The sequence below is a fragment of the Barbus barbus genome, assembly GCF_936440315.1.
Source record: "Barbus barbus genome assembly, chromosome: 26".
NCBI classification, from domain to species: domain Eukaryota; kingdom Metazoa; phylum Chordata; class Actinopteri; order Cypriniformes; family Cyprinidae; genus Barbus; species Barbus barbus.
The window spans coordinates 24,626,926-24,653,482 of record NC_136754.1 but is presented as its reverse complement, the minus strand read 5'-3'; the positions used below and the strand labels follow the sequence as shown (position 1 = coordinate 24,653,482).

Below are 26,557 nucleotides of genomic sequence, written 5' to 3'. Positions count from 1 at the left end.
GAAATCTTTGAGCGTAAGGGACAAGGCTGAAGCCCTTTGTTGGATGCCCACGGTCTTCAGTCCCTCAGACAACACTGCATCACTCATCGGCATGATTCTGTCATTAACACTACTAAATGGGCCCAGGAATACTTCCAGAAACCACTGTCGGTAAACACAATCCGTCGTGCCATCTGCAGACGCCAACTAAAGCTCTATCATGCAAAAAGGAACCCATATGTGAACATGGTCCAGAAGCGCCGTTGTGTCCTGTGGGCCAAGGCTCATTTAAAATGGACTGTTTCAAAGTGGAAGTGTTCTATGGTCAGACGAGCCCAAATTTGACATTCTTGTTGGAAATCACGGATGCCGTGTCCTCCGGGCTAAAGAGGAGGAAGACCTTCCAGCATGTCATCAGCGTTCAGTTCAAAAGCAAGCATCTCTGGGTGGTGATGGCGCAGTGGATAAGACACATGCCTTTGGTGTGAGAGACCTGGGTTCGAATCCACTGTGAGACACCAATGTGTCCCTGAGCAAGACACTTAACCCCTAGTTGCTCCAGAGGCGTGCGACCTCTGACATATATAGCAATTGTAAGTCGCTTTGGATAAAAGCGTCAGCTAAATGAATAAATGTAAATGTAAAATGTAAATCTCTGATGGAATGGGGGTGCATAAGTGCATACGGTATGGGCAGCTTGCCTGTTTTGGAAGGCACTATGAATGCTGAAGGGTATATAGAGGTTTTAGAGCAACATATGCTCCCCTCCAGACGACGTGCATTTCAGCAGGACAATGAAAAAACCACATACTGCATCTATTACAACAGCATGGCTTCGTAGTAGAAGAGTCCGGGTGCTGAATTGGCCTGCCTGTAGTCCAGATCTTTCACCTATAGAGAACATTTGGCGCATCATTAAATGAAAAATACGTCAAAGACGACCACAAACTCTTCAGCAGCTGGAAACCTATACCAGGCAAGAATGGGACCAAATTCTAACACCAAAACTCCAGAAACTCATTACCTCGATGCCCAGATGTCTTCAAACTGTTTTGAAAAGAAGAGGAGATGCTAGACCATGGAAAACATGCCCCTGTCCCAACTATTTTGAGACATGTAGCAGGCATCAAATTTGAAAATTTGGATAAAATTTTGGCTCATGTGATTTGAAATTCTTTTAGTTTTCATTTTTTTTCAAATTTAAAAAACGTCCCAACATTTCCAGAATTTGGGTTGTATACTTACCAGGTAAACTGCGGACTAATAAAGCAAATAATTATTTGTGGTCCCTAGTAAGAAGGAGCAAGAGGAGCTGGTGTTTAAGAGATTGTGGTAGTGATTGTTTGACATAATTAGATAAAATTAGACATAAAATTAGAATTACAAAAAAAAAAAAACTGTCGTAGTGACGGTTAAAGGATCAACGGCTACAGACGTGTGCTCTGAAATTTCTCTAAATTAGGCAAAATATTTAAAATGACAGGTTTAACTGAGCAAGTAAGAAGGTTATATACACAAGTATATAAGTTATAAGAAGGTCAATATATGAATTATATTGCAGCATCATTCAGAACTGACATAAAATCACATTTTCAAAGACAAACATATTTAAAATTTAGCTTTTTATTGAACAAGCAAAGCAGCATATTTACACAAATGTATCTGCATTGTACAAATGTTTCGTCTGTTTTGGGCATCCCAGTTACTTGCTAACAAATCCTAAAGTGCATTTCACAAGGCCAAATCTTGTTCTTTTATAACTCTTCATATTCTAGGCAATATTCATTTTAGAACTAAATGCTTAAATGCAAGTTTGCCATTACTCTTCTAAAAACTCCTTCTGCTATTAGATACTTTTCAACTGATTTTATTTTGCATCAATCTCTAACTGTTGTTTATAACTGATTTATGGAACTGAGTAGTGCATAGTGAACATTATACACTTTACACATTTAAAAACGGGATTATGAATGTAGTAACACAGTATGTGCGCTGTGAGATAAAATTCAGCTTACACACAATTCTGTACCACCAATGGTGACAGAAAATATCCGGTTCAGAGGAATCAGATTTAAACCAATCATCAAATCAAAACATATTCTCAAAAAGAAGCGTTTACAAGTCAAACGCAGGTTTAACACTGCTTTGGTGTACATGCATTAGTCAACACCGTAGCATATTAGTCATACAGATTTTATTCCCCCCACTGTTGAGCCTAGTTAGGCAAAATAGCGTTGATTATCAGCAGTATGACCTGATGTTGCTTCATACAGTGTAGCACTACAAATGTGCTCAGAATCCACTCTAACATAGAGCACGACCACAGTAACCATGAGTGCAGCAAGCCACACCACTAAACTGTCAAAGTCAACACACAACGGTTAAAAAAAACAAAACAAAAAAAAAACGACAAGGGTACGTAAATGTACCCCTTAAGTCCCACCACAGATGCCACTCTTACTGTCCGCAACATATTTCTGCTTGGTGGTTACACTAACAGAGGGACTGCTGGCTGAAATGAATTTAAATGAGAAATGAGATGAAAAACCCTCCACCTACAGCTTCTGCAAATGCCATAAAGATCTGCCATTCACAAGACTTGAAAAGTGCACTTGTCGTACATAAGGAACAGTCACATACTTCAGAATCATTCGACTATTTTTTAAGGCTTTCAACCGAGAGTGATCGAGTGCAGCGAAATTAGTCAGATTTGGCAGAGTGACAAACTTTGGGATTAAGGAAATATGAAGAAGAATGGAAAAATACAGGAATACTGTAACCTCTAGAAAGAATGTGAACTCAAACAGTCCAAACTTGATAGAAATGGCCAGTTTTTGTGAAAAGTCAAACAATAAAAGTTCCATCATGATTTGCTCACCCTCGACTCGTTTTACTCGATGTTCCAGCCGGCATGCTGTTCTTTTTTTCATGGAACACAATGAAACTTTCAGTGTTGTAGTGAAGGGGGAGATTTTCAGGAAATAATGTTTAAAGAGATATTTTACACAAATGAAAATTCTGTCATTATCTACTCGTTCCAAACATGGATGAAGTTGATCATTTTGAAAAATGTCTTAGCCTTTTTTTTTTTATCCATATTTCTTGGACCAAATGGACTTTCATTGTATAGACAAAAACCTAGAAAGTTATACACATTTGGAATGATTTTAATTTTGGGGTAAACCATCCCTCAAAAATGTTCTCACAAAAAGTTATTGTATGGCTTCTGAAGAACTTTATGGTGTGTTTCGTATGGTGAGCTTTATTGCCATTGTCACTAAAGACTGTCAGTGTATGGAAAAGAACAACATGAAGATTCTTCAAAATTTTCCTTTTGTGTTTCACAGGAAAAAATAACAGCACACAAATTGAGAATAATGGGGCTGAGCAAATGACGACGCAATTTTTGCTATTCCTTCTAACACTTAAGCTTTAACACTTACAACCCTGTAAGTAGGAAAACAAATGAACACTTTAAAATGTCCTCAGTAAACTGAGAAATCAACAGTCCAGGAAAAGGTACTCCCTTTAGAAAGTAGCTTCTTGGAGTGGAAACAAACGTTCAATATAGAGTTATCACTTTGGCTGAAAAGAGAACAGTGGAATAGTGTCTTTATTCCAACATCTGGAGATGATAGTGGACGTTGGTGATGTGCATAGGGGGTTTCTGGAATGAGAAGATCAGGAGAGAAGGAGGACTCTCCCCTGATGGGGCTGTCGCTAGGAGTTTTGCAGAAGGCGTCTATAATGAGGCATGACTTCATGCTCTGGAAGATGCAGGTTGAACTCTAGAGACACGAGAACGGGGAACTCAAAGGCTATCAGCTCTCGGCGGTTCACCCTAAACCTCTCCTCCAGTTTCTAAAGAGAATGAGATCAAGAGTTCTCGTTATATAACAGCAATCAAAGACCATTGTTACACAACACAGAAACATCCAAAAATACAGAATGAGTTTTACAGAATGCTCATTTAGTCTATTTTCAATCCCAGATGTGCCATTATAGCTACACTTGTTATCTAGAGACAAAACATCAATCTTAAGGACTGTTGAGTAAATAACATCTGTTTAGTAGCTGTGGTCGCAAGCCCTCAATTTGGGACCTTCAGGTGAGGAGCTAAAAGAGTCAGTGTGCAAAGATAAACTCACATCAATCAGAAGCTTGACTTCGTGTTTCTTTAAGTCTCCTCCGATCTTGGCTGCGAGGAGGACGCAGGCCCCCGCGCAGAGTTTGCGGTTCTGTTTGTTGAGTTTACCCTGGAGCACCAGCTTCTCAAAGTAAACGAAGGCCATGGCCACCGTGGACTCCTCATAGCCGCACTCCTCCTGAGCCAGTTTTCGGATCTCTCTCTTCAGGCTAGAACATAATACAAAAAGCCACGTACATCAGTACTCGGGTTACTCTGATGTTATGAAATATTGTAAATATTTGGCTTGTCACAAGTTCTTGTACAGTGAATACATCAAAAACAATTTGCAAATACACTTGATATCATCCAGTTCATTCTACCCTTTCTTCTTAGCAGCTCATAAGAAATCAAGAGCTGGTTGATAAAACCACAATCTGCTTTGTTTAGCTGGCAAACTTTTTTGGCATTCACACTTGCAGCATGTGAATAATTTGGCCATTGGTTTGGTTTGATTCCAAATTACAACCAATCTTAACTCTGCAAAGTATTAAGACCTGTGTTAAGGATTAAATCCTGATTGAATAACTGAATTATTTCATTTCTTCACTGCTTTCCGAGGATTGGCAATCAGTGTGATGTCAAAAACCAATTTGGTTGATTCAGATAGAAATGATGTAATATTTATGTGATCTGCAAGAACATTTGGAATGATTTTGAACCAGAAATACATTGAGTGTTGTTTTTTCTACTCCAAAACACTGCTGAGATATGATTGATTGACTGATTTATGTATTTATTGAGAAAATTGATTTAATTTATTTGACATTATTTGTCAGGTTTATTCAAACATTAAAGAATTATAAATATTTCATTTGACTATAAATATTTTCATTATTAACTTTAAACATGAATTGTTTGAATTTCCAAATACAATATTGTACGATAAAAAAACATGAAATGGAATCCAAAAATTGCTTTGCTTAAAAACAACATTTCTCAATAAATGGCTCTTTATGACATCCATCTCAAAACGATATTGCATGTCTCACAGTATTAACTAGGTTTAAAAAATGTCAGTGTTATTTGGTCGTGAAAATACTTGCTGTTGTGATGAAAGGGTTTTGTGTGTAATTTAAATACTTGGCATTAAATGTTTAGCATGTAGGCTGCTTTACCAACATAAAGCAATCATAAGAAGAACTGCATCCCAACATTCTTACCTTCTGATCTTGCTCAGTGTTAGACGAATGTGAGGAAACTTCTCCTTGAAAGTCTCATTCATGTCTTTCTTGAGATCAGAAGGTTTGACATACTCGATGACTGTGGTCTGGAAAAAAAAGTGAATATTTATTGAGACTGGCTGTCAAACACATACGAGTACAGACATATCACAAGGGGTTTCCAATGGCTCACTGAAACATTTGCCCAGTTTCAAAGCATGGGGACTGGATTTGTTCTGGAAACAATTTGCAGATTCAAAACGAGCGTTTTTCTTGGCCATGCTCAATCGAGCTCCTAGAGTTACACTTTAATGCTCACGATAATCATAACTTCCAATTTTTCAAATACAGTCCTGGAATGGACGTAATGAATGTTTGTTGTTGCATATGAGATAATAATACAACCGTCTGGGGCCTTGTTCTTTTATCCCAAATGTTTATGGAAACCGCAAGTCAATTCCTTTATACATTCTTGCTGGTAACTTTCCTTCATAGAACACAATGGCAATTGTTACAACCAATGGAAGGAAGGGGAAGGCTGTCTCCTGATCCGTCTGAGTTTTTGAGTTCAAGTACGTGTCTACTGCACAATGTAAAAACAAAAACAGAGCCGAATAGGAAATGAACATAGTTTTCTGTTATGTAAGCACGATAAAATCACTTTCAGACGCTAGCTGCTATTTTAAAAAAAGTACTTACAGTTGCCAACAACAGAAAGAAGAGGATACAAAAGAAAAAACAAAGGCATAGTGTTTCTTCCAGTGTTTGGAAGTAAGACAAGCACTTTTCAAGGTCACCAGTCTGGTATTTCTGCTACACAATGTTCATTACTAATTAACTGATAACTAGGGACTCAAGTTCACACTGTAAATGTGTCTGTAACAGTAAACAATAAAAGTCACATCACTGAGTGACATGAAACATGACCTGACTTTTGTTTTCTTTTTGAAGTACTCCATAGGGGGAAAAAAATCCTTTGCATCTCAATTGTTGCTTAAAATCTCCTGCTTCTCAAATGTCTCTCTTGAGAAAAAGACCCGGGTCATCTCATGTGTGTTTCTAGTTTCAGATAAGATCTCAGCTGTCTCAAACTGTGTTTGATCTGTTAAGATAGCAAATAATGCGATCAAAAGTCAGCCATCCTAATATGAACTTACTGTAAATATTTTGCATTTTCTCAGCCATGTTATCCATATTCATTTAATATTTCTATATTATTAATGTATATCAACATTTGTTTCTATTTTCATGTATTCCGATTAGTTTTAAAAATCTGAAATAAACAAAATAAAATTTAAAAAGTGCATTTTTATGTAAAATATCTAGTAAATATGTGTAACATTTTAAGACACTCCCTAGAACATTGTTAATTTTAATATTAAAAAAAGTTTCTGTTCATGTTTATCCATTATTTTCATAGTAATAAGAAAGTCATAAAATGACTTAAAAAGATATGCTGTTAACTTAATGTCAATTAAATATTTTACTTTGGCTTTGTACAAATAATATAACTTTTTTTTTTTTACTAAACAGCATAAATAAATCTATATACATGAAATTTAGCTCTATTTGTATTTTTTAGGAAAGAGGTCTGATGGTCCTTGGCATCAAAACTATAGAAAACCCTTATCCTAAGCTACGAAAGAGCAATTTGCCACTAAATAAATACAGTTGACAGAAATCACTTGTGAATCGGCCAAGTCTTGCATTGTGCTGCATGATAACTCACCATGTATGAAGGAAAAATAAGCACTCTTTTGTGCTTTCCACATGGCCATTGCGGGTCATCTAGAAGATTGGGGTCGTACTCCCTGAAATCTCCCATTTCATTCCCTAAGAGAAAACAGAAGGCAAATAAAATCACATAATACTCAAAACAAATATACTACTTGATACATTTGCAGTTCTACATTCAGAGAAGCAATTGTATGGTAAGCATTTTGTATCAAGAAGTTTATGACCTTGCTCAAGGCTGCTTAATAAATAACACATTATTAATCAGAGGTCTTACCAAAATGCTCATTAAAACCAAACAAGCAGCCCCTTGTCGGGACGTATTAGGGAGATTGAGGCAAAATGAAAGAGCCATGACAAGTTGTTGGCACACGCACCGGTATCAAGGCTACTCTGGTTACTGTTGGCACGTGCCAGGCTGAGGCTGCGGTGGCTGGCATTGCGAGACTGAGAGAAAGACGACGTGGAGTCGATGGTGTTTCGACGACCCAGGACATTGGTTGGATACAGGAACTGTGTGTATGACACTGTCTGTGAAGAGATTTCCAGAAACTGTAGTCATCAAGATTTTCTTTCATAACACTGGAGAAAAAAATTTTTTAGCCACAAAAGTGGCCATAAAATTTACGGAGTGTCTATTTACACTAAGTGCAAATAGCCCGCCTTGTTGGCAGAGGCTATTTACACTAACTCCATCTACCAATGTGTGATTGAGTCAACACTGACAAAAGACACATCAAACATCAGTTACAGTGGCGTAGATGGTAAGGCACATGCTTTTTGACGCAATCGAGTTCGAATCTGCCTTTTGCCGAATTTTTTTTTCTCCCTTTTCAAATCTCATATCGCATCGGAAAGGCATTTATTTTCAAAAGTTGAAGATAAAATATTGGGTAGGGTTAGGGTAGGTGCATGGAGGGTTTTATGGCATACATTTAATAATTTGAATTGAAATTATTATTTACACAATACGTTATTATTGCGTACTGTTTTATAATGTACTACAATACTGAGGTGCAGATAATTGCTACTATTTGCAATAAGTAGTATAAATAGCAGAAAATCTTGCTATTTTAACAGTGTAAATAGAATCTATTGCGATTTGCACTTAGTGTAAATAGCATCTATCGCAAATAGCCGCTGCCTAAAATTTATTTACAAACAGAAAGGAAATTGAAAACAGAAATTGTACAGATTTTGTAATAAAAAAAGTAAAATCTCTCTAATTGATAACACTAAACAAACAAAAAAGAAATTATTTGTACACTCACCTTGCCATCTGCACCCAATTCAACACCCTCCAGGCCGATCACCATCTCCTTGGCACTCATGCCACCCGAGGGGTGTCGCTGGCGTCCGCTTTCTGCCTTCACATCCCTGCTGAAGCAAGAGAACATCTCAGAGTCCCTCCATAGACAGCAGTCTGTACTGGCAAACATGCTTAACCTGCTGCTACACCATTTGCCACCATAACCTGCTGTGCTCACTGCTTGGCTATTTTATTTTTAATTCAGCTTAAGAAGTATTTGAAATTAAGTGTAACATTTTAAATGTTTGGCTTTAAGAGGAAGAAATAAAAAACCTTAATATAGCATTGGTGCTGTTATTAAACCAAATACTGTACAAACAAAATTCTTATGCCAAACATTGTATCATTTTTAAACACTTACACAACTCTAATATGATGAATGTTACTTTAAAACATTATATACTGAATTAAATATATGTATAAATAATGCATCATTAAATTATAGTGTGGTACAACAGCAAACATATTAAGTAAAAAATGAATTGCAATATTACTGTCTCATGCCTCAAGAATCAAGGATGGCTAATATAGCACATATAGGTTATTTTCAGGGTCCAGGAATAATAAAATAAATCAGCCTCTCACATGACAAGAAGAATTTAGGGAATTCTTTTTAATTCCCTGCAAAAATGACAGGAATGCGAGACGTTTTTTAAGATTGCATCACAGTTATATTAAATTTCATAACATTATGACAGGTTTCAATCATGTTACGAGGGTTATTATTGTCAACTAAAAGTTAAACCAAGACTAAAACCATTAAAAAAAATCATTATTTGAAACAAAATAATCATTAACTGAAATAAAATAAAATATTTAATAAAAAAAAAAACATAAATGAGAAATGCTGCCTTGCCAGCTTGCTTAAGTTGCTTAAGCCTAAGTTGAAGTGCTAAAAAAATAAACTTCCAAAACTAATTCCAATAGCCCAATTAGTTTTAAACATCTAAAATAAAGAAAATAAAAAATAAAATGGTTACTTTACACTCTCTAGCCTTCAGTTATCTTCACATAGCTAAAGAAAATTGTCTACAAAACTGTTAGTAGCACCCAGAAGCCACAGTTATGTACTAATTGTAAAAAGTGTTTCAGTCATTCAACAAGTTTTTCTCATTGATGCAACTTATCTTAAATTAATTCTGCTAACATCATGATTTGTTTGCAGTATACTTGAGGATTTAAGGATTATTTGGCATGTGATGATATGAAGCAGAAATACACACAATGTTATCTAGATCATCTGTAAATAATGTTGACATTTTGTCAATGGATAAAGGATTACTAGAGTGGAGAAACAAAACACAAAAATTAACACTTAAGTAAAAGACCAAATAAGCCACTTTAATTTGGCTGCTTGTATACCAAATAAATGTGTTAAGACTAAAAATACTACAGCATAACTAACTTATTCATGTGTAGACTTAGAAGCAGAGTCTTATTAGTAGACACCAGACAGAACTTAGCATTAGCACAGAGTTTTTGTGAGATGTTTAGTGATGCATCAATAATCTCAGATCCCATGAGGATAGACAGCAGTTATAGGTAATGTGCACAGGAGCCCTTCAAACAGCTTGGTGAATGGAAAAGCATTAGGCAAGAACTAATAAGAACAGGTGCCCTTGAGAGTTTTCATATAAATATTTAAAAAACAAAACCAAATTTTCAGGAAGAGTCCATGGTAACTCATATATCCACTGTGTATAAATCCCATAGCTAATTATCAGTTCACCTGACTCGTTCCTTCAGTTTGCTGACATAAACCTTGTGAGTGTTTTAGTTTGTTAGCACTCAATCAGGAATACATGAGCATCTAATACTCTTCGGCCAATGGTGGCGCTGATGCAAGCAAAACTTGTCCATAAACTTGTCACTCTATCCAGGACAACCCCACTTAGATTGCTCTGTCAATACTTTGCACTTTACTGCCAATCAGCCGAGCCAAAACATCAATGGAATAAATCATGCTGAATTTTGCCATGAGCCATTCATCATACTGAATGCATAACTAAGCAGACTCAGTTATATAATACTATATGTACAAGGGGCTCCAAATGTTGGAGATCACATTGAAAACAAAGAAGCATTCAGTATTTCAACATCAAATTTAATCAACAACTTAAGCAAATTAGCTAACGTTCTAATCAAAATATCCAAATCAGCTTTTCACCATGTTAACCCTTTGTAGTCAGATTTCCTTTCTTCCATTGGAATTGGAATATTAACAAATCAAGATAGACAACATGGATCACTAAGTGTTGGAAGTTCATGTCAGCTCTACAAAACATGGACTAACCAAAAAAGTCATTTTGACATTTATGTTCATTCCTGAATAAACTTAAAAAGCCAATAATACACCTAGTGAGGAAGACATTCAAATTAAATAATACAAATTGCAAACTAATGCATGTTCACTTGTGGTCTGAAACTTTTGGTCTGTATTTATCAGTCTACCATACATTATAATACAGAGATTATAATGTTTATCTCTAAAAGGGTTTTATCAGCTTTCCATAGTACCTCAATAAATACAAGTGTAGCCATAAAAAGGACATTTAAATGGATTTAACGCTGCCCTTTGTCCAGGTTAATATACAGTTTCACAATCTGTGTCACTAATTATTCACATGTAGTTTCTGTTAAACCATTAATATTAACACTTTTTTCACTAGTAGTTACATTTTTTTTAGTAGTGAATAGAATCTTAAACAGTCCAACATCTAGCCATTCAGAAGCAAGTCATTATTAATAAAGTATGTGAATACAGATACAGCAGGACACAAGGTCTAAGACAGTAATAAATCCAAAGAATGAGATTCCCATTAAAAACAAACCAACAACGAGCCTCCACTCTTATGCTCAAAGCAAGTTGAACTGTTTGAATTGAATTGTTTACTCTGTAAAGAGACATTTAAGCAGGCCTCAACTCTAAAAAGCACAAACTATGTTAAAGCTTAAGTGTGTCATTTCTATTAGCATCACTAAATGTAATCCAAAATAACTGTTTCTAGTTTTCACCTCAAATTTACACCATTGGTTGAGCTGTAGATTTTCAAGATACTCAAGTGTTTGAAAGCACCATCACAGAGCTCTCACTTTTCAGAAAAATAAACCTAAAAATGGCTTACTTGCAGTTGTCTATGCATTTAAAAAAGTGATAGGAGAAACCATTTTAATGTATTACAGCTTCAGCTTTAAACAATGGGAAAGCAGGCATTGCCAAGGTGTAGGTAAGAAAAATGTTCCATTAGAAGTTAGAAAATTTTTGTTAAATGTCAAAGAAAATAGCTATATAGCTGCAGATCTGGTAATTAAAAAAAAGCCTGTTCTAGATAAAAAAAAGGAAAAAAAAAGCGGTAAAGTCAAGGGTGAGGTCTATGTAAAGCATGCCCAAGCTTGTTGGTCAGACTCTCTGAACTGAAATTACACACGTACTACCAAAAATCGGGAGAGCTATGCATGATACAAAACTTATAACAAATGATCTGTGCATACAGTCTAAAAATAACTGAATAAATTAGAACACTATATAAAAAAATCAGTGTATATACTTTATGTAAAATATGATTTTTTTAAAGATTACTTAAGGAAACAGAATGTTTCTTTTTGGACCCTTTGATAATGGCCAGGAAAAAAAAAAATAGTAGGACTCGAAAGTGAAGGGATAAAAAGGATGATAATGAAAAGAAGATTTACATGCTGAAGAATACATACCCTGTTTGGCTACAATCTCGATAGGGCAGGACAGAAAAAACACTATAGAAGGATCTTCTGCCACTGATAAGGACTATCCTATAAAGACAAAATGATACATAAACTAATTGAAGTGAACTCTGTCAATATAGAGGTCAGGACCACAGGCAAAGATGAAGAGATACACAGTAAATAACTGATATGAAATAGTATGTTATATATTATGTAGGAATGTATCTGAACGAACTATGCAACAAAGATCAGAAGAAAACAAAAAGGTAAACTGCTTGTGAAAACAATCTTTGAAGTAAATTAAAACCTGGCTGAGATCACTGAGAACTGATCATGTTTACAAACAAACAAAGGATTTAAGAATGTAATATTCTGCCAAGGCTTTTCAAGTTCTTATATTTCCTTCAGAAGTTCATCAATAATAAATGATCTAAAGCACAAAATAAAAAATATGTTGGATCAAAGTACAGCCAGAAAAAAAAAGCTCTTTGACACATCAAACACTGCATTTAGCTTTACAAAACAAAAGTCAGTCACTTCACTGGATGGCTGCAAATGTGTTTATTTTATGGATTTTCTCAAAAGCCTAAAGGAAAAACAAAGCTGGTCACGACCTCTTGTTTTCCAACACACCCATTCAAAATCCCATTCAGATAAAAGAGAGTATCTGGCTAACACTCTATAATCAATTATATATAAAAACAACAACAACAACAACAAAAAACACTAATAACATGCCCCAAATGTTTGGGTTTTAGAGAGTGTCTGCTTCAACTATCAATTTAAAATAGCAGAGGGTCAGTTAGAGATAAAAAATATCATGCACACACACACATACACACACACACACACACACACACACACACTGATGAACATCTTCATGAGAGTAACGAAAAAATCCTTTCCTTTCCCAGGTTCTACAACTTCAAGTGGTCTTGTTTTTATTTTTTATTTTTATTATATCCAAAAGGCATGACCTTATAAAATTTGAAGAAATATGATGGTTGCAATGCACATGATTATCCAGGGAAAATTTAATCAAAAAGGGAAATAATTTAGCAAATTTCACATTTAATTTCAATTCATAAAAAATTAGAACCAGGAAAAATCTATTAATAAATTCAGGGGTGTCTTTTGCTGAAACACTTGATGTGTGGGTGCTGTTCTCTGTGAGATGTCTGTGTGTGGGCCGTTGGGTGGCCGTGAGCATACCTTCCATTGCGCATATCATGCTGTCTTATGTTTTTGATGAAATGGACCTTCTTGAAACTCTTTGGTCGGGGTGAGCCAGATAAAGTTCGGCATCTAGATGAAACAAAGCAGCATCAACACTGTTCATTAGAGAAATAAATACTGATATCCTTATGGCAATATAGAGCAAATCTCAGCTAATCTGCTAAATATAAGATACTATTCTTAACATTAACATTATGATTTTCTGTAAAGCTGCTCTGAAACAATGTGTATTGTGAAAAGTGCTATATAAATCAGTTTTTTACTTGACTTCTGACCTTGTGTGTTTTCTTACACTTACTGCTATTGTTTTTTACTCTTATTTATTTGCAAGCTTTATCCTAGTGTAACTAACTTCAAGCACTGTTAGTAAATCAGAATACGTCTGAAGAGACCAGTCTTGTTAAAGTAAAAAGGTTTACATAATGTTAACTGAAAGAACAATTAGATGGGTTACCCAAGCAATAATTTATCACAATCTGTCAGAATCACACATTAACCAAGTAACGCCTCTGGCCGTTGAAAGGTTTCAGCACAAAACAACTATGGTCCTGCTGGTAATACCTGCGCAGAGGGGCATTCTCTTCAATATCCTCCAGAGTCTCCAGAGAGGAACGCTGGGATATTAGTCTCCGTCTGCAAATTAACAACAAAAAGATTTTGTAATGCTCCATTTAATAAAATCAGTCATATACTTGTAGTAGTAAGTAGACACGTTCATATATAAAACAAAATAAAGGTATGTAAATTTTGCTTATTTTACTGGAATGGTAAAAGGGAATGTTGCAAGCAAGACTCGAACCTGAATGTCAGTCTGAATGTCAATCTTACATGTGCCATGACCAAAAAACTTACTCAACAATTAATCATTTCACTAGAGTTTTTCCACACAATAGGGTTATGTACAAAAATAGCAACTGCAGAATTTTGCGCACCTCCTATTTAGTCAAACATATAACCAACTTATGATTTAGCACGTTGCCAAACAAAGCTTGAATGAGCGCACAGGAATGTTATGCTTTAGAGCATTACTTCAAATTCGGGTTAAAGTTTCCCATCAGTACCAAACCTGTTGCAGCACAAGTGTTCGACTTTGGTATTTTCTTGATGTAATATGAGATCACACACAGAATGCTCCAGAAACAAGCCCCTGTAAGAGGATAAGTCATGGCTAAGTCAGTTACACTTTCACAAAACACATTCCTTCTCACAAGCTGAGGTAATAACGAACATCTATTAGTCTGCTGATAAGGGACAACACACCAGGGAGATTGAGAAAAAGCCTTACAATCAACACTTGTTTCTATTTCAAGACATTATCATAAGCAGTTTTTCCTCTAAGCTCACACACTCCGAGCTCAAGTTCTTCATATTTGCTTTTCAAAAGCAGGGAGCAGCACTGAAAAGCAGGTCAAGCATGGCCTTGTTGCAAAGACCTGTATCTCTGGAAACGTGGGCTGAAGAATGCTTGCGCTCCTGCCAAATAAGCTCTGAAACCAGACGAATAACAGACACCTGATAAGAGTGTGACCACTACAAAAGTACACTGTATGTAATGTTCATTCAAGTTCATTCTTCTTTCCATTCAAGTCAAGTCACCTTTATTTATATAGCCCTTTCTACAATAGATTGTTTCAAAGCAGTTTTACAGTGATTAAAAGTGAAATAATGATTCAGTGATGCAAACAGAATTCAATTCTGCTGTAAAGCAGCTCTGAAAAGACAACAGTAAACAGTCATTATTCAGTTGAAACCAGTTCATTGTTGATTCAGTCTGGTTCAATAACTGTGTAAAGTACCTGAATTATGGAATGAGTTTAATTAAAAAAAATTAAATTTTAATTGAAAACAGTTTTGCTGCTTATTTTAGAGGAAACAGTGATACATTGTTTTAGGACTTTTTGATTCTTTAAATAGAATGTTATAGCGTTTAAAAAAAAAAACAATTATATCACACTCGCAGGACATGCATTTTGAGAATATAGAAATGTGTTCATACAAAAATGCAATGTTATAGCAATCAGTGTGCCGAGAGCATACACACAGCTTGTTTATGCATCAATAATAATGGACTCAAGTGCATATAAGGACCACTGTTGTATGTCATTGTAACTGTCTTTACCTTGATTACAATCATCATCCATCAAAATTACTACTATTAGCGTGAGCGCGACACTGGTTTTCTTTATCCAACCAAGAGACGTAGTTTGCATATCATATGCTCATGCTTGGCGATTTAGAAAAATACAGCTTGGGCTGCTCCGAAACAATCCCAGAATATGAGAGAGGTTGTACTTTGAAGCCAAATTCACATGAACAGATTGGCAGAAACATAATGACTCCTGACTGAAACATGACAAAATCAAATGTCTCAAAATGACATTAAATGTCAATTCGGCTTTAAAATGGCATACAGTTTATGTAGATAAATTGAATACAGTAAGTGGCATGAAAAAATGAATTGCTCTAACAGTGTGGGTAAAGGGGCAGCCTTAATTAACTAACTAACCAACCACTCTGCAGGCCTCCCCTGACATGCTCTGGCACCCCACACTTTGAAAACCCCTGCACTAGTTGGTAAGTGGCCTGAGTCTTCAGTGCACTTGTTACTGTCACCTTGGGCAATGATGATCACATGATCACCATAGCAAGAGGAGGATTAATCATAGGCACTTGTCTGTAATTAATGCTAAACAGAGGATAAAGAAATCAATATGTCAATAAGGTGAGCCTCAATTCCCACAGGATGTTTATGTATTTCATGGACTATCCCAGGAAACAACTAAACAAGGCCCCTTCATAAGCCCAAACCCCCACACTTGCCTTAAAAAATAAGACCAGAGAGCACCAAAGCACAGGCTGCCTACAACAAGACTATTCTACATGATGATCTAAAATAAACTTCCCTCCAGTGTAATTGAACCACTGCTGGTTTTGTGTCATTCTTCACAAACAACTTGGCCCAAAACATACTCAATGGTAATACTAGACTGCAATGCTTCAAGCTATAAAAGCTTGATTTCATGTGCTGTTGTGTTCCAAAAAGTGTCAGAACCAAATTTTAAACAAAACGGAACTACACACTGCTTTCTCGGATTGCTGAAAGAGGATGCTGCATTAGTGTCTACTAATAAAAAAAAGAAAAGTGTCTAAAAAAGAATATCACATACTTTATGCATTCAAGTCACAGATAAATGTATTTAAGATAGCAGCCATCAGGTGCATTTTAAATGTAATTTTCTTCAAATGGAAAACTAGTAAAATGCTAGTAAAATTGATATACTCCACAAACAGTACTCTTGTTGTATAGGGTTATTGGTTAGTGCACAGTGACTAGTTCATCATTTGAGATGGAACTAGTTTTCCTTTTCAGTTCAACTACTGTCAAGTTAGTAAAATATCAACAAGTTAAGGTACTTAAGTACTTGCATACTTGTGTCTTTTTGGCCTTAGTGTGTTCTTTCATTAAAAACACTTTCATTGTTCTGGGTGATTATGCTTTAGTTTACACCATTGGAATGATAAGAAAACAATGGTCATGACCAGACCAAACTAAATGACCTCAGTCAAAACATCAATCCACAAGGTGTCTAATGTTTATGAAAGGCTTTTCAATCTACAAGGCTATAGCAAAGACTTTTTCTCACAGTTTATCTATAGCAGGAATTACAAGCGTCATCTACTGATAGTCAAAGCACAGAAGTTATTGTATTGGGCCTTTACCATGCAAATAGCAGCTTTCTAAACATGAGAGGTTACTCGTTTGTGAACTTGACTCGTAAAATCTCACTTTATGCCATTTTCCGCCCTACTGATGAATCCACATACATGCCATCCTTTATTCCTGCCACATCTGCTTGCCATTACACAACAGCATTCCTTTACCTCAATCCTCAATACCACCATTCATTGTTTTAAGTAACCGGTGGGATATAATCCTGTAAAAGTCCAGTGTTCCTGAAAACTCTCAGGATAAAAACAGAGCAACAAGCCACAGCAGCCCATGGTTTGTTTTTTTTTTTAATCATGTCTTGGCCTGAATTTGCCTGGTTGCAATTCCTACCACATCCGATACTGGTTTTAAGTTCTGGTTTAAAACCTTTTCCTGACTTCATTTATTTCACTGGAAAAAAATGCCAGCATAATCTCTCAGCAATGTCAGCTAACCGCACAACACAAAGGAAAAGGACATGGTCCATCCAAAACATGACTCGTTTTAATGGTTATGGAACCCATCCAATAATGAGTCCGGAGGAAATGTCAGTGTTTTGTTAAGAATAAATTAGGTGCAAAGCTTAAAAATACATCAAAATATGTGGAAAAAGAAAAACCATGATATTTCGGAAAAAGTAGATCATATAAATAATGTTCACGTTTGTTTGTTTTTTTCTCTCTTTCTTTCTCATTCATGCACTCTAAAATGAATTTACAGTGTATTCTATTAGTTGCTGTATTTTAACAGTAACTTTTATAGTAGTAATTCTACAATTTACTTCATAATGGACAGGAGCAGGAAATGATGTGAACACAAGTGATTAGCTATGCCCTATTTTAAAGTAATCTTTTAAATGGTTAAATAATTATGTCGGGCACTACTATTATATTATTTTGTGCAAATTTGCAGTCATTAGAAATGTACAAAGGTTGTTTTTTTTTTATCTAAAATGATGCCTGTTGATCAATCGCTAAAACAATTTTCTCCCAGCCTTGTATCAAATTGTGTTCTGTAACAACGTTACATTATAAAAATAATTAAAAGTAAATTAGGTCCACATTTCCAACCAAAGGCTGCAGAACACTAATCCCCATAATGGAAACGGTTTAACGCTTATTTTACATAGCATAGTGTGATATAGATACTTTTTCCCCCACAGTAAAATGCAATGCGGTATTATGCTGTAAATTACAGCTAAACCCTTGAAAATTTTATAGCCCTCTACTTGTTGTCTTGGAGGTCTTTGCAATTGTGAGGCAAGATTAAAGTAGGCACCAGAGAGATACGGGCTATTTGCACAGATGTATAGCCACCCATTAGAGCTCAGGAATTACATAACACCACACTCTTCACACAGTCAGACCTGACAGGGTTGCAATAATGCTTTTGTCTGGGCCGCCCAATCAATAACAGAAGGCCCTGAAGAACAGGATTATATAGGGTGTGTGTGTGTACATTTTGTTCTTGAAGGCATGCTCCAGCACATGAGAGACAGAATTACATTGCACACTCTCTCCTCACAGGCTACTCTTGGCAGTGCTTCTAAAGGTTTTGGTCTTCCTGGTGGAAAGTGGCAGCCCATGCAGGAGGGGGTCTGGGAGAGGAAGTGGAGGTCAGAGGCAGGGAGTGGAGGGGGGGGGGGGGGGGGGGGGGGGTCAGGGCAGAGACTGGGCATCCTGCCTGGAACCTGTGTTTGTTTCTAGCAGCTGCCCATTTAGAACAAGTCCTACACTGTTTAAAGGACAAGTATGTAATGTTAAAATACCTTCTCCTATCTGAGCTTAATATGCAGAGATGAATATAAAAAATCAGTGAAGTTTACTGTAAAAAACGGCAAGAAATTAACCTTAAATAAGGTAGCAACATTTCAGCTTTTACTGATTAAATTTACAGTTTAAAAACTAATATATATATACTTAATTAACTGCCATAATGTTAATATACCAAGCTGCTGAAGTACTAAAAAAGCTTTGCATCTTTATATCACCAAAAAAACAAGTGATAACGAAAAGGCCACATGTCAAAGGTAATCCCCAAGTGCTGTAGTTTTTCCACAAGCTCAGGTAAATAATACATAGAAGATGCACAGTGTCATGCACACAAATACAAATCCACCATCATGGTATACCACATATGACACTAAATTAATAAAATAAACATTGATTTAACAACTACAAAGCCTTAATGTACATAACTAAGAAGAAACAGTTATTTCAGGGAAAAACCATCAAAAGTGAAGTGTCAAAAGGAACTGTAAATTTAACTTTTACTGAACTTACCATTAACCGATTAACTTTTTTTGCAGTGGATGTTAGCTATTTGTAGGCTAACTCCTGTGGAGACGCACTCAAATAATGAAGTGAGTTTTGGGGTGGGAATACCCATTTAGTTCAACCAATTGTAAACTAGGTTTATTTTGGGAGACCTGTTTAAAAACCATCATTATTTTTACCACTCTTTTTTGAATAGCTCAAAAATTACACGTGTGCAATTGATCAAAATCAGCAGATTAGACTGGCAATACAACTGTCCTCACAACGAATAAATTGCACTGATACATGGCGAATCATTTTGAAGTTAAATGAAAAATGTGCATTTTCAGAATCTATAAGCATTACAATTGAAGTGTCCTGGCATTCTCTGTAAGTGATAGTTCAAAATAAAAGACACTGTTTATATCTGACCTTAAACTTTATTTTATTTGATTGTTTTAAAGTACCCAAACATAGTAAGAATAATTCAGATATATTACATTTGTCTGGAGTCAAACCAGTTCATTTAGATGTTGGGACATTGTTTGACCCATCTCTGAGTACCTTGCACAACTAAACCAACAGGAGACACATAGTTACTGTGAAATTAAGCAAGAATTAGGTTTCAGGTCAGTCCAGTGCCAGTCAGTACCACAGTGAAGCACTAAAACAGTTATTGTCATGAGAAAACAGTTGTGCGTTAGTCCATTTTGGTTCACTCTTTTCTTACAAACACCAAAGAAAAGTGCGATATTGCATATTATCTATATTCACAAAAACATTCCCTGCTGTCTCTCTGGCTCCAAAACAAAGCAACTGAACAAAGGACATCCAACTTACATGCATGGCCTCTACTAGTGTCTCAAATTACAGCATATGTTCACATTAAAGCACTCAAAGCAGGTGCAGAAGGTGTGTGTGCGTGTATGCTAGAAAGAGAAAGTAAAAGATACTGTAACCCAAACGTTAATGACTGTAGATTTGGTTGAGCTTTGCATGCCTGTAAAGCAACAGTTAGAGCAACAGACACCAGTGCTATAGCTCGGCTGAGATTGAAATGTTGTGGTTATGTTGGCTGGAACTGAAACTAATGTGCCTGGCTGATACTTCAGTGTTGCCACCTGCTCATCTCTGATTAGACACAGTCGTCACTATGAACATGCTAAATATATGATCCTGGTACTTTAGAGATACTGTGTGTTTTTCTTCATAGGGCACATTTAGAAGATGAATATGCTTTGAAGAGTTTTAAGGGCCATATTAATAGGTTTTTACATTTAAACAGTTCTGACAATGAGGATTTTTTTTTAAATGCTGTCAAGGAGAAAAGTGATTATTAAAAACATCAGTGATTAAATAAAACCATTAGTGATTCAATAAAAAAAAAATGTAAAGATATCTTTTAAATTCTTGTTCAAATGTTTTGGTAAGCACAGGTGAACTGAGAAATTCACCCATGCAAGCTGTGTCATCGGTAGTATCCTCAGAATGCAGGTCACTTACGATATTAATGAATGAACAATGTACTGTAGAAAAGTCTGAATGGAGTTTATTGATTTGTTTTTCAGGGATTGTGTTTAATGTGTCTAATGGGGCCATTAGTTCAATGGCAGCTAATCTCCCATTTCAATAACGTCTAGGTAATCCCTCACTTCACAGCTTCTATAATCTGTATTCCTCTAAAAATATACCTGTATCCCACCTCAATAGCAATATTGTGAAACACTTTTGCAATACAACTAAAAAAGTACACTGTATCAAACAATTAAAGACACCTAATGGGACCCATTACTGTACAAAAACATTGTTTTGTACAGTATTTATATCTATTGTCTGAATTTAGTTTGAAAATTACCATACCACTGATTTAAAATAAGAGTCTTTATATCAGAGTATTCATATTACAACGTAATTGCAAATAATTTTACATTATTGAAGAACTATGTTTTGACAGGTGCCCCCCAAAACTATGCAAGAATGCAATTCTGTTAATTCTAAATATCAACCCAAATTGCATTTATTTTAGAGATAGATAGCATTAATTGCTTCTCACACAAGTGAAATGTAAATAAAGTGTGTTAATACAATCGATATACTGAATAAAATGTATTTGGAAAGACACTTTGCCTATACATTAGTGGAACATATTCAGTTTATGTGAGGAACTACACCTGTGGTCAACTTGAGAAGTGATTTCATAAATCTTCTAAAAATCACCTTGACATTAGTCGGTTAAAAGTGCTTACAAAAATGACTCAGAAAGATTCATTTATTTCTAGAATCATTTGTTGTTCATATGGCACTTGGTTTGCAATTTGGTTAGATTAATTATACATCAATATAAAGGCAATACTACAAGTGAGCTAAATTTAAAGGATTAGAATTGTTGGTGCATATTTGCAGGGGCGGACTTAACCAATAAGCGAGGTAAGCGTGTACTTAGTGTACTTAGGGAATCAGGGGGTCCCATCTGATATTGGCAAAACAGATTTGGCAAACACTCCAGTGTGTATTTGTGTTCTGGAGAGCATTAAATGTTCATTCACTGCTCAAAACGCAGAGTTTTGTTCAAGTGCTGAGTTCTGCAAGCACGTGAATCCTCTCATTATACCAACGTGAGATACAATGCAAATAAGAGATTCATTGAGCAGTGCAGACAGCTTCATTGATTAACGGAGCATTGTGAGATCGCAATGAACTGAAGTGAATGATTGCTTTCAGTGATTACAGAGAGAGCACTCTTTGCACAATTTCTAGGCTGTATAATCCTGTCTGACTGTATCAGAATGCAGATATTAACCTCTGAGAAAAAAGTATTGTGTCTCGTTTCATTTCCTACATGCACACACACGAATGCAATGACTGGAGAGTTTCACTTAATAATAGATTACATTTTCGATTTGTTTCTCTGCAAACCCTACCATATGGCTTAAGAACACTTGGAATATGGAACGTGTTGCATGGGATAATATTATGACATTTGAATCCTTTTTGTAAAAAGACTGAGGAAGATTACAATTAATTGAATGGACAAGTGCAAGCCTTTTTTGTTTAGAATGTCTTCTTTTGTGATCCGAAAACAAAACAAGGTAGCCTAATATGGCCTAGGTTGACTAATTATTTACTTAAGTTGTGATGGGGTAAATAAACTATAAACTATGAGAGGGAGAGAGAGCGAGCGAGCAAAATAAGGGTTAGTTGTAAAAGAGCACATAGTCATTGTGTTGGGGCCCCAGAGCTGAAATTTGCTTAGGGCCCCCAAATCAATAATTCCGCCCCTGCAAATTTGCATATACAAGTAGTGATTAACACAAATGAACTTGCATGTTAATAATTCGTGCAGCCGCTTAGTGTATTATTGCTGTAATTAATGGCCTGTCCCCTTCCCAGTGCACAAGGTTACCTGGATCTCTGCAGTTCCATGGCTGAGTTAGCTATCTGCCCTCCCTCCAGACAGCAGTAGTTCTGGCTGGACTGTCTGGAGAAGGACACAGGCAGGATTCCCTGAGTGTACGTCTGAAGTCTCCCTCTCGTAGCCGGCGGAACTGCTGAAAAGGGGGAGCTGAAGACGGACTGGAGCACCTGAGAGCCGCACACATCCCCCTCCGCATCCGCTCCGCACGCTGGAGGAGGAGGAGGAGCAGCAGCAGCAGCGGCGGCCGCGCTGGGACCCGCGATCCCAGTCATGAAACCAGCAGCTCGGGCACTGCTGAGAGCCTGGTTCGCTGCTGCGGCCAATGCCTGCTGGCCCACTGCAGAAACCAGGCTCTGTCTAGTCCTGGAGCTGTCCTCGTCCTCGGTCTGATTCTCCCCGTCATCCTGCACGGGTCGTCCGTCCAGAGAGATGTTGCTGAGGAATGAGAGTGCAGCTTGCCTCCGTCGTGGATCTATTACGCGCTTCCGTGTGTGCTCCAGACTGGAGTGCTTCATCTGCAGCGCGCTCGCCATTAGCCGTGGGAGAGTGCGTGTTTGTCAACGGAGAGGGTTCATAGTGATTGTTTGGATATGGGGTGAAATTGGTGGTCAAAGCGCCATGGCGTTGGCTTTTAAGTGCCTGCTGTGTTTTACTGAGTGTGTGTGTGTGTGTACAGAAAAGCTGGGTCACGTGTGTGCAGTATTGTGGCAGCAGGAGCTTTAGTCTGACCAATGGGGATTCATGAGAACAAGACGGTGTTCCAAAACATAGTGAGTCGCCTAACTAGACAGCATTCGGTAGCGCTTTGGGAATTGAGCTCAGAATTCTAGACAAGCACGTTCGAGAGCGGTTTAGTTCATTTAGCTGAACACGCCCTCGGTGCTAAAAATGCTGTCTACTTTAGGCGGCTCAGTACGTTTTGAAACACAGCCTGCGTGTTTTTCCCCCTTGCCTTCATTTTTGTTCCGCCCTTCTGGGCTACTTGGACAGGACATTAAAAATTACATAGAAGTAAACATTTTAGGTACGAACAGTCCGAGGTAGCACGATATCTTGATGCCCTTTTAGATATCGTTATTGTGCCTTCAAATAACATTTCAATTCACCTCAAACAACTGGGAATAGACTTGCTGCCTATTTAAGGGTTTTTAGTATTTAGTATTTAAATGTACTTGGGTAATTTTACATAACTGGGTAAGCTTGCAAGGGTAAAAGTGTAGCTTGAATGTACTGACCAGCATTCATGGTAAACGAAAATATAGGCACTTTTCTGCCATTTCTATTGAAATGTGTGTCATTGTCATGTATATACTGTATGTTTAGTGATGAAGCTGCAGTTTAGTAGCCTAATACTATAGTTAAATGATAATCAGACTACTTTAGATGTGCTTTCGTAGGTAGACATCAAAATAAGCATGACAAAAAAAGACTAAAACAAAATTACTTTATTTTAAATTTAAAGTGTTTAATTTGAAACTATCACAAAGTGCACTTAAGTGTGTTAGGAAATGAAGTACACAACAAGCATACAATTTAGCATACTTAAATGGGAACCTTGCAGGCCACCTTGGTTTGGCAACCATGTTCCAAAACATATTTCATATTTAAAGTTGCATTGTCCAGCCTATGATGATTTAGTAACTGACCGTCACACACATGAATATAAAAACAATGTGTGAGTGTTATGGATTCCTCTTCTGCCCAACTAAGCTGAAATGAAGAAACTCCTCATGATGGCACAATTTATCAAACGTTCACTGACTGTAACTTCCTCAGTTGCCCTAAAATACTGGCTGTTTTTTTAAAGACAGCAGTTATTTTCAACATCACTACGCCATCTAGTGGATAATTAAGTTATATGCATATGCCTAGAAGTTATGTGGCGATTAAAGAATGATTTCTTTAAGGTGTTCACCAGATGGCGCCAGAGTGTTGCTTAAATGTTCAAATTATTATTTTTTTGTACCAGATAATGAATGATGCGAGTGAGATAGATTCCAGTGATGAAATCAATGAGGGAGGTGAAATAAACCAGTGATGAAATATTTGAGATTCAAGTTCATTTGTCGTTTGTAACAGATACTCAGAAATTCTTTCTCAATCAGTTGGCTAGCTTACAAGAGGCGTTTATTAATGAAATTAAAAGACTGTGGTGCAATTTGGGAATATTGTAGGTTACACAGCTAGTTACATGTGAGGACTCCCATCTCGTAGAGCTCGTATAAACTGGGCGACTACATGAAGGAGATTCTTGTAAATGTGGACTACAACATCCATGCTCCAGTAACAGTGGGTGGTCCCTTTGCTCTGTCATCTGGTCAGAATTCTTCCCCACTGATAACCTTCCTCAGTCAGAAGCACTCAGGTCAATGACATTATTCTAACATGCTGAGTTAACCATGTTACGGTAATGACGGATACTCAAGTGAAGAAATACGTAAGCAACTCCTTCACCACAGAAGCTGTTTAGTGATGTTTTTCCTTTTTTTCCTTTATGCCCAGAATCTGCATATCATCCATGGTTTTCAGGGACAAAAAAGTTGTAAAGACTATTGTGTTGGACGGACAAAGTCAAATATCAGCATTAAACATCAATAAAACAAGACCTACTTTCACTTTCCACTCCTAATTTGACAGATCCTCAATTGGTTGCACATTCTGTGCTGTTTTATTACTTCCTCAGTCTCATAACGCACCAAAATAACACAACTTTTCACAGTGTTTTTTTTTTTTTTGAGGCTGTGCTGTCACAAGCAACAATAATGTAACTCTCGGCCAGGTTAATCTTATCCCAAAATCAGTGGAGCAGAGCACAGACCTCAGACTCTCTGTCCCTGTGTGAAATGCAGCACTTCCTGTGTTTGTGTGGGGTTTCCTCCCCCTCAAGTGATTTTGGCACCTTATTGTGAGTCATGATGCACACTGTGTGGCAACAGCTTCACGTTGATTTGAGAACAAAAATATTGCTGATGGTTTTCTGACAGCAGATGGTTGGGAATAAGAAGCTAGAATAACTGGGATCTTGTGGAACTGAAAGTGAAAGTGATTTATCAGAACTATCAGTCTTTTCTTATCAGTTGGGTTCAGGGAGTAAAACGTGATTCATGTGATGCGACTAAAGTTTTATTTTTAAATACATTTGTTTTGGGAGTGACTAAGAAATTTAGGAGTCACATGATATCAGTCAGTTTTGTTAGAAATATAAGTTGTTTTTAATAAGATACCAATTTAAGTGGTGATTTATATATTTTCAGGAGCCTAATCGGAGTGACGGATAGCTGCTTCTGCCCTAACGTCACCCAGTCTGACGCTGAGCGTTCTTGTTGTTGCTTCTCTGTGGTCAAGAGGGCAGAGGTGGCCGGGCAGAGGGAGATCTGCGGTCAGACCGTAGGATTGATGAGTGAGTTTCTAGGGGGAACTGTGAGGAAGTCTATCTCCAGCCCACCCGTGGGCCACAGCAGCCCCACATCAAACGGACCAGCTCCACTGTGATGTATGGCGGCTGCGCTGCACTTTCAACCAGAGTCGAGAAGGTCCATCAAGGGGTTTATCTCAAGGGAGGATGAAAGGAGAAGCAGAGGCGTCTGCCAAACAAAGGCTCATGGGGGCCAACAGTACAGGTCAGGCCTGGCCCTCAAACTGGAGAGATTTATATTAGGCCACTTTAGCTGAAGACACATTCTGGGCAGAAATGGGTTGAGTGGATACTAAATATTGGACAAATTTTGATATTAAAATTTGTGTACAAAATTTGTGTAATTCCCAGACTGTTCAATAATAAATGGGTCATTGATGTGACCAATGAAAATGCAATTCTTTTATACGATGACTTTTACTCTATAAAGCCAACTGTATCATTCACAATTTCT

At 36.9% G+C, this 26,557-nt stretch overlaps 1 protein-coding gene across 2 annotated transcripts; it reads right to left on the bottom strand.

Moving 5' to 3' along the window:
* Positions 1-1,585: 1,585 nt before the first annotated feature.
* On the bottom strand, positions 1,586-26,493 carry LOC306846167 (CDK5 and ABL1 enzyme substrate 1-like). Of its 2 annotated transcripts, XM_079379308.1 has the most exons (10): positions 22,677-26,493; positions 13,871-13,942; positions 13,286-13,378; positions 12,083-12,160; positions 8,334-8,439; positions 7,440-7,593; positions 7,058-7,161; positions 5,329-5,435; positions 4,128-4,335; positions 1,586-3,840 (listed from the first exon to the last, which is right to left on the bottom strand). In XM_079379308.1, exons 1-10 carry the CDS (start codon positions 23,219-23,221, stop codon positions 3,700-3,702), a joined length of 1,608 nt encoding a protein of 535 aa, XP_079235434.1. In that variant the 5' UTR covers positions 23,222-26,493; the 3' UTR covers positions 1,586-3,699. The 2 variants fall into 2 exon arrangements, with proteins under 2 accessions (XP_079235434.1, XP_079235435.1); XM_079379309.1 differs by lacking the exon at positions 12,083-12,160.
* Between the last annotated feature and the right edge of the window lie 64 nt (positions 26,494-26,557).